Source organism: Protomyctophum bolini (assembly GCF_963924005.1).
Source record: "Protomyctophum bolini genome assembly, chromosome: 20".
Classification (NCBI taxonomy): Eukaryota; Metazoa; Chordata; class Actinopteri; order Myctophiformes; family Myctophidae; genus Protomyctophum; species Protomyctophum bolini.
In genome coordinates this window covers 28,706,643-28,719,156 of record NC_137881.1, presented here as the reverse complement: position 1 = coordinate 28,719,156, position 12,514 = coordinate 28,706,643, and the positions used below count along the sequence as shown (strand labels likewise).

The window sequence follows — 12,514 nt, the reverse complement described above, 5'->3', positions numbered from 1 at the left end:
TTTGGCTTTAAATTGAAGATGCTTTAGGACAGGAGTGGGCAACTCAGTGGCGCCATCAGGACGTAAAAAGTGTGGGGGGGGGGGACATTGTTTTTGGGGGGGTCATCCTCATGCATGACTCACATTGTTGTGTATTAGCTTGTCTGACACCTTGATCAAGTTGAGACTGCAGCAATTTATACAATTTAGGCATTTAGCAGACGCTCTTGATCCAGAGCGACTTATATTAAGAAAAAAACAAAAGCATGGCATATACATCACACATATAAAAAGTAGTTACAACACAATTGCACACAATTGCAATTTACAACACACAATTTACAACACAAATGCAACACAACGGTGCTAGACCACCAAGGACAAACAAAGAATAAATAGACCAATAGTGTGTGTGTGTGTGTGTGTGGGGGGGGATTCAGAGTTTCAGACCCTTCTGACCCCGGCCGGAACCTACCTATGGTGGGCGACCAGGTGATCTAACGGATGCCACATCGATTGAGTCGATCACAAACAACCGTTTGGTGTTTGATTTCCATAAAACCTTTCTTTCGGGGATTTATCGCACCTTTTTTTTATTATTCATATTAAATGATCGACTCTTTCATTGTTATAGGTTTTTATTATTATTATTATTATTAAATGATCACCTTATTATTATTCTACGATTTGTATTTTTCCCAATTATAGCAGGCCCCATAATACGTCTTCATTGTCTGGCACTGGGAGGAGGGTTGCCCCATATCCCTGGTTTAGGATAGAGTCTATACAGTGAAGAGTCCGCACACAAGGTGTTTGTTTTTTATTCAAAACACCATAAATATAACACGACGTTTCGGCCGTGAACGGCCTTCATCAGGTGATAATCGGCAGTATATGTGACAACTCCCTTTTAAACCCAGTCGTCACATCACGTGACTGATGACGACTGCATGGGCAGGTGATTCACTAACACCAATAAGTGACATGACAATCAATATAACAATATGAATAACCACCACAGCAAGCAAGTTTACAATAAGGCAACACAGTTTCAAAAGAACAATTTCAATAAAACTTGCTGGTTTTTTGCTTGTTACAGACTGTTTAAGTATTTTTTAAATACATTTTTTAAATATTTTTTATATATTAGATTTTGCATTTTTTGTTTGTTTTTAGTTTTAAGATTTAAAAAGCTTTTGGTACCAAAAGGATAGGGTCCAGGCTCAAGGATTGTGTCTCGCCTATCCTGCAGGGAATGCACAGTCATGGGTTGTGTGTGTGTGTGTGTGTGTGTGGGTGTGTGTGTGGCCCGGGTGTGTGTGTGTGTGTGTGTGTGTGTGTGTGTGTGGGTGTGTGTGTGTGTGTGTGTGTGTGTGTGCGCGTGCGTGCTTGTGGCCGTGTCCTTCCCGTGCTGAGAGAAGAGAGCGTCCCAGTTGGCGCGGGGTGGTACAGTAACAGTAGTGTCATATTTCTGTACCTGTACCTATACAGAGGATGCTGTGTTGTTGTTGTTGGAAATGTCACCGTCTCTGCATCTGTGTGTTCCTCTCTCTAGAGCGTGGTGAAACTAATGAGAGGGATTCTTCAGTGCATAATGAGACAGGTATGTGTCGACGACTTTAGTGCGAAACACAGTCTTTCTAACGCACGACTTGAAGGACGACTTTAGTTTTTTTTTTCCAACCAAGGTTCATGTTTTAGGTTGTTATTAGAGAAAAATAGAAAAATAACCACCGCTCATCTGCTGAAAAAGACTTAAGGGAGGTGCTCGGAGCCACAAAGGTAGTATAAGAAAAAATAAAGGGAAGCTCCGCACACTCAGATCTGCGCATCATCAGATTTATTAGCAAGCTTTCAGTCTACTGACCTTCTTCAGGCATAATCAAAAAGTGGGAGGACAGAATATATGTTCATCATTTGATTGGATGATTGATCACACCTATGTCAAAACATTTCAATTTGAAAGATAGGTTGTTATTAGAGAAAGTAAAAGATGAGTATTGTTTTTTTTTTCTTTTCATTTGCTGCTTTCTTTCGTTTTAGGGATTTTAGCTGTTTTTGACAGGGGGGGAGGCGGGGGCATTTGAGCATGGGGCTAAATATGTATTTCTTTACGAAATCTTATAGCAATTTATTATTTACTATAGTCCTACTAGACCCCCAAGAAATTACATCTGGCCACAGAAGATCACAGGATCTACTGAATGTGAAGGAGGCCTACTGGGGGGGGGAAGCCACACTGTGTGTCATAGGCTCAATATGTCAGTTTGACACATTCAGTACGGCTCTTTCTCTGACACATGGCATGCGCAGATTTAGGATAAATCTCCCTTTGGGAGAAATATAAATAGAGCCCCTAGTGTGTGCAGTTATTTGTATACAAACATTGAGACTACATTGAGACCCCCCCTATATTTCAATACTGTACATTTTTTCTACCCATGTATATGATTATTTCCTTTTCTTTTTTCTTTTGGAATAGAAGTGTATATTATTGTCTTTAAATGTTCTGATGAATTGAAAATGGAGGACCCTGTTGTAAACAAGTCTTAGTGCTTTATCTGGTTTCATCCTCTCTAAAGGCCTACTCATAGTCTGGATTTTCGGTGGTGAGGCGCTGTAGTGCCGAAATGATTTCGGCTCGTCAGAAATTTTCAGTAGCACCGAAGAGTCGACTTTAGGGCGGTACCCGCCCCCCCCCCCCCCCGAACCTCAAATGACGTCACATTGTAGGCTCCACACAGAGCCGAACCGACTTTTATTCGGCTCTAAAATAGGAGTATATGAATCGGCCCTAAAGGCTCATACATAGTCTGGATTTTCGGTGGTGGGGTGACCACCGAACTACAACATGACGTCACTGAGCCGCGGTGAAGAGCAAACCACCGCCACCGCTCCAGCCCTTCTCTCTGTTTTATACTCACCACCGCTCAACGTTATTTCAGCTCCGGTGGTCACCTCACCACCGAAAATCCAGACTATGAATAGGCCCTAACTCTCTCCCACCTCCCCAACAGCTGGACAAGGTGGAGAAGTTCAAGTACAGTAAGAACACGGAGGACTCGCTGCACGCCAAGTACAACCTCCGGACGTGTGGGACGGTGGTCGGCGACGACCAGTGGGGACACCTGCAGGTGGACGCCACCTCTCTGTTCCTCCTCTTCCTCGCTCAGATGACCGCCTCAGGTGAGACGGTGTCCTCGCCGTGCGCGCGTGTGTGTGTGTGTGTGGCGTCACTGGCGTGCGTGTGTGCGCGCGTGTGTGTGTGTGTGTGTGTGTGTGTGTGTGTGTGTGTGTGTGTTACATTGCAGAATGCTCCGTAGTCCTTCCTTATCCTCATCATTTAACCCATTTTGACCTGGGAACGATTCTACAAACAAATGCCTTCTGAAAACCCGATGTTTCTATATCAGTGGTTCTCAAACATTTTCATGCATGTCAAGGGCCCCCAAAAATATATGTATTTGGCCGCCGACCCCCATCTGAAAATATGTTGTTCCAGGGACCCCCCCCCCCCCCTTCCCCCCAGAAGCAAATATATGAGTTAAAAACGTTCTGAAAGAATATAATGTTCAAAGATTTGAGGCTTGTTTTCACGATTTTTTCTAAAATAGCAGAACTACAAGCTCGTAGCGCGGCACTCGGTGCCGCGCTATGAGCTTGTAGATCTGCTATTTTTCAATAGCTAAAGTGTATAGTTTATATGTATATTTATATGTATAGTTTAATTATATAGACATTCCACTGTTATGCCCTTAGCTTACGCATGTTTCATGATAACTACTTTTTATGTATGTGTAGTTTTTCGTCGCTCCGTATTAAGATTGTCTGCTAAATGCCTAAATTGTACATTGTAACATAATGATTGAAACACCAAAAGAAGAGAGTAGTACTAGTACCTGAGGCTGATTCTACAAAGGCCTTCTACATCCGTATATGGATTTAGAAGGCATTTTGTAGAAAGTCACTTTCAATATAGCATATGTACAAGCTCGCAGAAGCTTTGAGCTTGTATGTCTGCTACTGTTGAATAGCCAATTAATAGCCAATTAACAAAGTGTGTGTGTGTGTGTGTGTGTGTGTGTGTGTGTGTGTGCGTGTGCGTGCGTGTGCTGTGCATGTACATTCGGTCCAGGTCTCCATATCGTCTACACGCTAGACGAAGTGGACGTGGTTCAGAACCTGATGTTCTACATAGAGGCTGCCTACAAAGTTGCCGTAAGCAAAACGATGTCGCACGTCCATTCAGTACAGTAGGAGAGGCTGGGAGAGGTACTGTACTACGGGCCTCGAGAAATCAGGTGGTGGTGACAGTTTGTTTTTAAGTCTTAAAGGGATAGTAAGGGAGACGTTCTGCTCTGGTTTTGGTGAAATATTAAGTAGTTCCGGTCATTTTGTGTGGGTTGCACAGGGGGCCACGTATTAAAAGTAAATTAATCCACAAAACTAACGTCATTTGTATTGGTGACCTATTCCTAAAATGTTAGTGCAACTTTCGTTAATTCTTTTACCCCTCTATCACACAGAACTATGTTTTTTGTGTCCATATCACTATGCCCAAAAAACTGTCCCATGTGATAGGGGGGTCAAAGTTGAACGAAAGTCGCGCTAATATTTTAGAAATAGGTCAACAATACAATGACGTTAGTTTTGTGAACTAATTTACTTTTACTGCGTAGCCCCCTGTGCCCCCCCCCCACACAAAATGACCGGAACTACTTAATATTGACCAAAACCAGAGCAGAACTCCCACCACGGGACTCGGGGCAATCAATTAATATAGTTGCAACCACTATATTAATGGCAAGTATTATTTCATATAGCTTAAGTTAAAAAAAATCTGAAGTATCCCTTTAAAAAAACAAGCAGGGCGATCGCCCAGGTTGTAAAGGTTAGTAGAGGTTGGAATCCTCCGGGTGCCTCCGGCTTGGCTTGGCTTGGGCGCTCCAACAAAGGGTGGGAAAGGTGGGAAGCCGGCTGGTGAACGAACAGGTTGCTGCACTGCATGGCGACTGCTGCTGGTTGTTCAGGAGGAGAGGAACTGGGGAACCGTGAAAAGGAGCGGCTGGGTGTGGTGACTTCATGTGTGTATCGGAGGAGACATGTAGTTGTCTCTGCACACTCTCCCACGTGACCAGCTATAGGGGTTAGTGGGAGCCTGGGAGTGGGGGGTGATTAGCCCATTTAGGCCTGACGTCAAAAAAAAAAAAAAGTCTTCTGAAAGAATATATATTCAAAGATTTGCGCCGCATTTTCACGATTTAAAAAAAATAGCAGACCTACAAGCTCCCACAAGCTCCAGACCTACAAGCTCATAGCTTGTATATCTGCTATTTTTCAATAGCTAAATAATAATACCAAAACGGGTTCCCGTCCAGAATAGCTTAGGCCTGTCATAGCCTGGCCCAGCCTCCGTGTGCTTTCTGTTCTAGAGGGGTGGGTATAGCGGCAGACGAACAAGAATAAAACCCTGGGTACCGAGGCTAGGCCTGTCACAATTATTACATACAGTAATCGCCTAATTGCAATTTTCTTGAGACAATCACAATTATTTTTGCATAATCGTCAATCGTTTCCATGTTGAAAAATGTCCGTACTTTTTCAAACATTTTTCATAAATAGCAGAAATGGCAGATCTACAAGTTTACGACACGTGTTGTAAGCTTGTAGAAAAAAAAATATGTATAAAAAAAATAAAAAATAAACTTCACTTTGTGATTACGAATACTAAAAGGCAAACGGAAATACAAATTGCATCGTCGTTCAATGCAAAAAAAAATACAATTAAGTCGATAAAATCGCAATAATTTGCGTGACAATTAATTAATGGCCAAGTGAAATGTGTAAATGGTGACAGCCCTATAGCGGTGTTGTCACAAAGAGGCCACGCATGCCATGAACGTATATGCACCCCAACGTGTGTTGCACACACATAAATACAGTACAGGAGGTTATGTGTTGACATGGGCCAATACTTAATGTCTCCTTTTCTGGTTGTCCCACGTGTATATATACAGGACTATGGGATGTGGGAGAGAGGGGACAAGACCAACCAGGGCATCACCGAGCTGAACGCCAGCTCCATTGGCATGGCCAAGGTCGGTATGAATGAATGAATGAATGAATGAATGAATGAACGCACACACCAACCGGTCGGAGATTCATGAAGACGGTTCAACGTGATCTAGTTTCACGGCTATCATCTCCAGAAGCTCATGCATATATCATATCATATGATATATATATATATATATATATATATATATATATATATATATATATATTTGCACAGACCCCGGGGGCACCACTGATAAACACAAAGAGAGAGAGAGAGAGAGAGAGCGCTGCTTTTGGGACAGCTGAGAATGTTCATGGATGACTGATGAGATAATTTTGCACACTTTGCTTTAATATACTTGCCACACACACACACACGCACGCATGCACAGTCGCACACCACACACACACACACACACACACACACACACACACACACACACACAGAATGCCTTGGTTGTGAAGGTATTAGGTCAGTAGTAGTAAAACGTCTGAGGTTTCCAAGAATGCACTCACATTCTGGTCAACATAACCTAGTGCACGCGCACGCACACACACACACACACACACACACACACACACACACACACACACACACACACACGCACATGCACACAGGCTAATTTCAGACTTAATGGAAAGGGGGCACGGTACATTCTCTGCTGGCCCTCAATGCCCTGCTGTCAGGAGGTTACATTCGTCATCAGTGGTGTTGACACAGACAGACAGACAGCAACACAACATGAGCCGGGAGGGAGCAATGGTGTAGTGATGTCTGCTGTGCTCTTATCTGTTCCGCATGGGACTATTCTATTCTATTCTATTCTATGTATCTTATTTTCTACGGTTTCTTTATTTTTGCACAAATGTAGAATAATTGTTTAATGACAGACGTAGCCACTGTGACCACAAATGTCCCAAGAAACTAGCTAGTCTTTAGCCACCGAGTCTGCTGCAGGTGATTTATTTGTTTTGATTGGGTGTTCCAATATCGTGGTTTAAGCACGGCCAGAAAGCTGTTTCAACCAATCGGATTGCTTCCTCGAAACGACCTGTTGTATAATGGCATATTTTTACCCATCAAAAGCACCAAAGTCTGTGACGTCAATATTGGTAGAGGGTGCAAATCTACAGGTTCATGTACTTTTTATTTGCATTATAATCCCCATAGGGGGATTTTAGATCGCCTCATATAAGAACTGTGTTTGAAAATTAAACATGTCACCCCGGCCGCTTCACTCATGGATATTAAACATCAACTGACTGAGAGAAAACTGCTACTGAATTAGTTACATTTTCGCTAGAAGCAGACCGTATCATATATTATGAGTGACTGACTGTTGCAAACGATACAGAGACACCTCCCTGACAATAACGCCGAGACAGCTTGTTTATTTTTGGACCACCACAACGCTTATATGAAACGATTTTACGATCACCCCATGTTATTCTCCGTAGAGAAATTACACTTCCGCGAACCGGGGGAATCGAAGGGATGAGCGAGTTACGTCAGGACTTCGGTGCTCTATATTAGGAACAGTGGATGTCATTAATTCAGGACTCAGGGGGGGGCAAATTAGGGTTTTACTGTCACTGAGTGAACTGGGTGATGGGGATGAACTGGTGACCTGCTGACCTGATTCCCAGAGGGCCTCTCTCTGGCTGGCTGCCCACATGCAGCACTGTGCTGTCATGTCATGTAACACCGGTGTTGTGGGGTTTTGTCTGTGCCCAGGGGGGGGGGGGGGGCAGTGAAGCCAATAGTGTCTGAAGCCAGTAGGAAATCCTGACTTCCTGAAAGTTCATATAATGGCCTGTTGTGGCGCTGTCATTGGGCCCAAAAAAACCCCATAGCTCCATAGAGGCCCATGTATTTGGGCCCAACTTCACCTAGACTGTATTACCGTAATAAACATGGCCATGAATACTCTCTGCTTCCAGTCGCTAGTTTAAAGTCTCATTTCTAATGTCATAATATTACTTTTGGAAAATGATGGTCCCATTTATAAAAGAATATGACCATAAAGTCGAGTATGTTCTGAGGGGCGTGGCTACCGTTACAGTCTATGATCGGGATCCACCCCCAACGCTCGAGTCAAAATAAAAACCAACGGAGAAGAAGGGGGGGGGGGAAGTCCCACCTCGCCTCGTTGTCTGGGCCAGCCAATGGGCCAGCTGGGCCCAACAAACAGATCTAGAAAGATGGCGACTTACAATTCAAGGACTGACAGGCTTCATCTTATACGTCCATATCAGACCCGGAGAACGCTTTGTCCATATTTTTTTTTTACAGTCTATATGTCTGTGCCCCCTCGCAGGCTGCCCTGGAGGCGCTGGATGACCTCAACCTGTTTGGAGCCGAGGGAGGACCCAGCTCCGTGGTCCACGCGCTGGTCGACGACATACAACACTGTCAGGTACACGAGTGAGACGCGCGGACGCGGGAAGCGAACGCAGCTCGCAAATTGCAATAACAACAATTTGAATAAATTATGTACTTTAAGGTTTTGTTTGAGTTCTCCCTTTTTTGTGTTTTTTTTTTTTTTTAAGTTAAGGTTTTTTGAGTTCCTTTTTTTAAGTTATTTTTTAGTGCGTGCGTGCGTGTATTTCTTTTTTTTTAAATTACGTTTTCTTTACGTTTTTTAAATGTTTTTTTAAGTTAAGTTTTTTTAAGTTAGGTTTCATTTTAAGTTAAGTTAAGTTTTTTGTGTGTGATACAGCTGCGCCCTCTGGTGGCGGGTGGGTGGTGTTTACAGCGTGACACAGACAGACAGACAGACATGTTCTGCTATAGGTCTCATAGTTAGTGCTCATTGCGTTCGCAACAAACACATGATGTCTGGGTTTGGCTGTGGCTCAGGGGTCGTCCAATGATCCGTGGGTCGGCGGTTCGAATCCCGGCTCCTCCTCCTGTCCACATGTTGAAGTGTCCTAGGGCAAGACACTGAACCCCACCTTGCCTCCAGTGGTCGCCACCATTGGTGTGTGAAGGTGGGGACGCTGGCGTTGACTGAACGCCGCTTCACCTCCCATGTATGAATGAAAGCGCTTTGAGTAGGCAATTATTCTTATTCTTATTATTTTTTATTATTCTTATCATTATGGCATACTGCCACATGCCCTTATCCACCCATTCATAATATAAACGGACTACAAAACCAACATACGTTTAAATTCTGGTGTGCATCTCGTCTTCAAATCAAGAGACAGGTGGTCTTAATTAACGCATTAAAACCAGGAAAGAATCTGTGTCATTTTAGAGTTCAGTGTTGACAATTCAAAAGTAGAACATAAACAAACTCATAGCGAGGTCAATTCATGCCGTGCTGCGAGCTTGTATATCTGCTTTTCTTCTGTTGAAATCTTGGGGAGTTTGTGCAAAAGCTATATATACATTTTACACTCAAAATCTTTGCTTTTGGAACACAATATTTTGAGATGGGGGGGGGGTCGGCAGCCAAATACACTTACATTTTGGGGGTCCTTGACTCGACTTTAAAAAGTTTAAGAACCAGTGATATAGATACAGTAGCGACATGTAGAGTAGAAGACATGTTTAGAATCGGCCTCAAGTCTTAATGGGTTAAGTGTTGGAAGAAATGTAAAAAAAAGTATCTCTCTCTCCCTTTCTCTCTCTCTCTCTCTCTCTCTCTCTCTCTCTCTCTCTCTCTCTCTCTCTCCCTCTCCCTCTCTCTCTCTCCCCCTCTCTCTCCCCCCCTCTCTCCTTACGGTCTGTCAGTCCATCCTGACCTCCATGCTGCCCAAGGCGTCCATATCTAAAGAGGTGGACGCGGGCGTGTTGGCCATCATCTCCTACCCGGCCTTCGCCGTGGACGACCTCAACCTGGTCAACATCACCAAGGAGGAGATCATCTCCAAGCTACAGGTCAGTACAGTACAGTACAGTACAGTACAGTACAGTACAGTACAGTACAGTACAGTACAGTACAGTACAGTACAGTACAGTACAGTACAGTACAGTACAGTACAGTGACCTCGGCCTGGTCAACATCACCAAAGAGGAGTCTGACACCACCACCATCATTCTCATCGTCCTCCCACGAGACATGAATGCACGGTGTTATTGCATGAAACAACAAAACTCACGGGTTGTATTTAAATCGGCCACATTGATGTTGTCTCTCACGTCGTCATTTAGTGCACTTAATAACAAACATTAAAAGTCCATAGACTTGGCTGCCACGTGACGTAATTTCGGAAAGCCATGCTTCAAGAAAAGTGTTCTTTTGACCAATCTGTGTGGTATGTTCATCGTCATCATCATTATCATACTATAATACAGTCAATGTCTTGGATGACGGTGTGTCAGAAACACTGCCGTAGCTCCTCACTGCCTGCACCAATCACTCCCACTTTTCACACAGGCATTGACCATAATAACATGGAGGTCTTAACGAAGACCCTTTTGTCAATTTAACAAATTATAGATTAATAATGCATTTATTAGTGAATAAAAAATGCGCCCGCAAAAAGAACGCCCGCAGTACCCTCCACGGCCAAACAATGGGGGGGGGGAATATCCCACAACGGGTAAGGGCTAGTACAATATAATTAAGTAACACATTTTATTTTTTATTTAACCAGTAAACACCACATTGAGACTTTTACATGTTTGAACTGGCCAAGAGAAGAGGTCAAATAATGTTACACAGCTCTGCCACGACCAACAACACCTTTGATACTGTGAAGAAAGAAAAATGAAAGCCGCTATACAAAGGGTATTTATTAAATGTATTGTGTCATATATAATGTTTTTTCACAGAATCAACGGTTTTCATTACTCGCACACATCTCGCACTGTACTGTATATATTATTTCGACAGACATATTTGCCTGTTCACAAATATTACGAATGTTAAGGTTGACGTTTACCTGCTATCCTAGTGAATTTATTTTTGAAAAATCGCTTTATGAAAAGCCCTGTCCTTTTTTTTTTAATGTCCAGGGTCGGTACGGCTGCTGCAGGTTTCTCAGAGATGGACACAAAACCCCTAAAGAGGTATATATAAAAATAAAAAAAATGATTGTGTATGTTCACTATGATGTTACTTTACAATTAAACTTCAAGTCTGACTGCTGGCTGTGAATAGTAGATCTGCTATTTTTTAGTAGCCAAATTATTACATAATGTTTAAAACACCAAAAGGTTCTGTAGAAACACAAAATGATCTCAGTTTCTTACCTTGTCTTGCACACCAAAGTCTTTCCTATAGAGCACTGAAGTCCTGACGTAACTCGCTCATCCCTTCGATTCCCCTGGTTCGCGGAAGTAATTTCTCTATGGAGAATAACATGGGGTGATCTTAAAATCGTTTCATATAAGCGTTGTGGTCCAAAAAATAAACAAGCTGTCTCTGCGTTATTGTCAGGGAGGTTTCTCTGTATCGTTTCGTTTGCAACAGTCAGTCACTCATATACATATGATACAGTCTGCTTCTAGCGAAAATGTAACTAATTCAGTAGCAGTAACATGAGCGTTTTCTCTCAGTCAGTTGATTCTTAATATCCATAATGAGTGAAGCGGCCGGGGTGACATGTTTATTTTTCAAACACAGTTCTTATATGAGGCGATCTAAAATCCCCCCTATGGGGATTACAATGCAACTAAAAAGTACACGAACCTGTGGATTTGTGCCCTCTATACCGATATTGACGTCAGACTTCGGTGCTCTATACCAAACCATACTAACAGTCAACAGTACCTAAACTTGAATTAACATGGATTCATTATAATCTATTAACTAATTAAGGCATGACTGAATGTAATGTATTTAATATTTAATGTAAAGGATTGTTCAGAATCATAAACCGTTTGGATTTAAAACGGGCAGCTATAGCGATGTTGTTTTTCTAAGACTAGGTCTGCGTGTGGAAATAGGAAGGGGATTTAAAGTTGCTTCCTCTGCACGCACACACACACACACACACACACACACACACACACACACACACACACACACACACACACACTCTGCCTGTCTCTCTCGTTCACTCTTTCCGTCCCATTACCCACCATCCCTCCCTCCCTCCCAGGACCCCAACCGTCTGTACTATGAGTCTGCAGAGCTCAAACTGTTTGAGAACATCGAGTGCGAGTGGCCTCTGTTCTGGACCTACCTCATACTGGACGGAATCTTCATCAACAGCCCTGAACAGGTAACAAAAGGAAATGTGTATTCCTACTTGTCCCTTTTAGTTCTCCTTATTGCTCTATTACGTTTCTGACACTATTGATATCTAGGTTGGTCAGGGTTAAACGCATGCATGACACTGTATTAACCCATTTAGACCAGAGGACGATTCTACTAATGTCTTCTAAATCCTGACAGTTTTCTCAAAAACCCCATGTTTCTATATGTCAGTCGTTCTCAAAACATTTTCATGTCAAGGACGCCCAGAATTATTATGTAATTGGCCGCCGACCCCCCCCCCCCCCCCATTTGAACATATGTTGTTT

The 12,514-nt window shown here is 42.9% G+C and overlaps 1 protein-coding gene across 6 annotated transcripts in view; it reads left to right on the top strand.

Moving 5' to 3' along the window:
- phka1a (phosphorylase kinase, alpha 1a (muscle)) overlaps positions 1-12,514 on the top strand; it is a 292,774-nt gene that overhangs the window by 3,861 nt on the left and 276,399 nt on the right. For all 6 annotated transcript variants that reach the window (XR_013966046.1, XR_013966047.1, XM_080792630.1 and 3 more), the window contains exons 3-10: positions 1,535-1,582; positions 2,997-3,165; positions 4,115-4,197; positions 5,997-6,077; positions 8,355-8,453; positions 9,776-9,922; positions 11,003-11,056; positions 12,091-12,213. Coding sequence is in view for 4 of the 6 variants with exons in the window: in XM_080792630.1 (XP_080648756.1) it covers positions 1,535-1,582; positions 2,997-3,165; positions 4,115-4,197; positions 5,997-6,077; positions 8,355-8,453; positions 9,776-9,922; positions 11,003-11,056; positions 12,091-12,213 (804 nt within the window). In the remaining 2 variants the exon portion in view is untranslated. The remainder of the gene's footprint in view (positions 1-1,534; positions 1,583-2,996; positions 3,166-4,114; positions 4,198-5,996; positions 6,078-8,354; positions 8,454-9,775; positions 9,923-11,002; positions 11,057-12,090; positions 12,214-12,514) is intronic.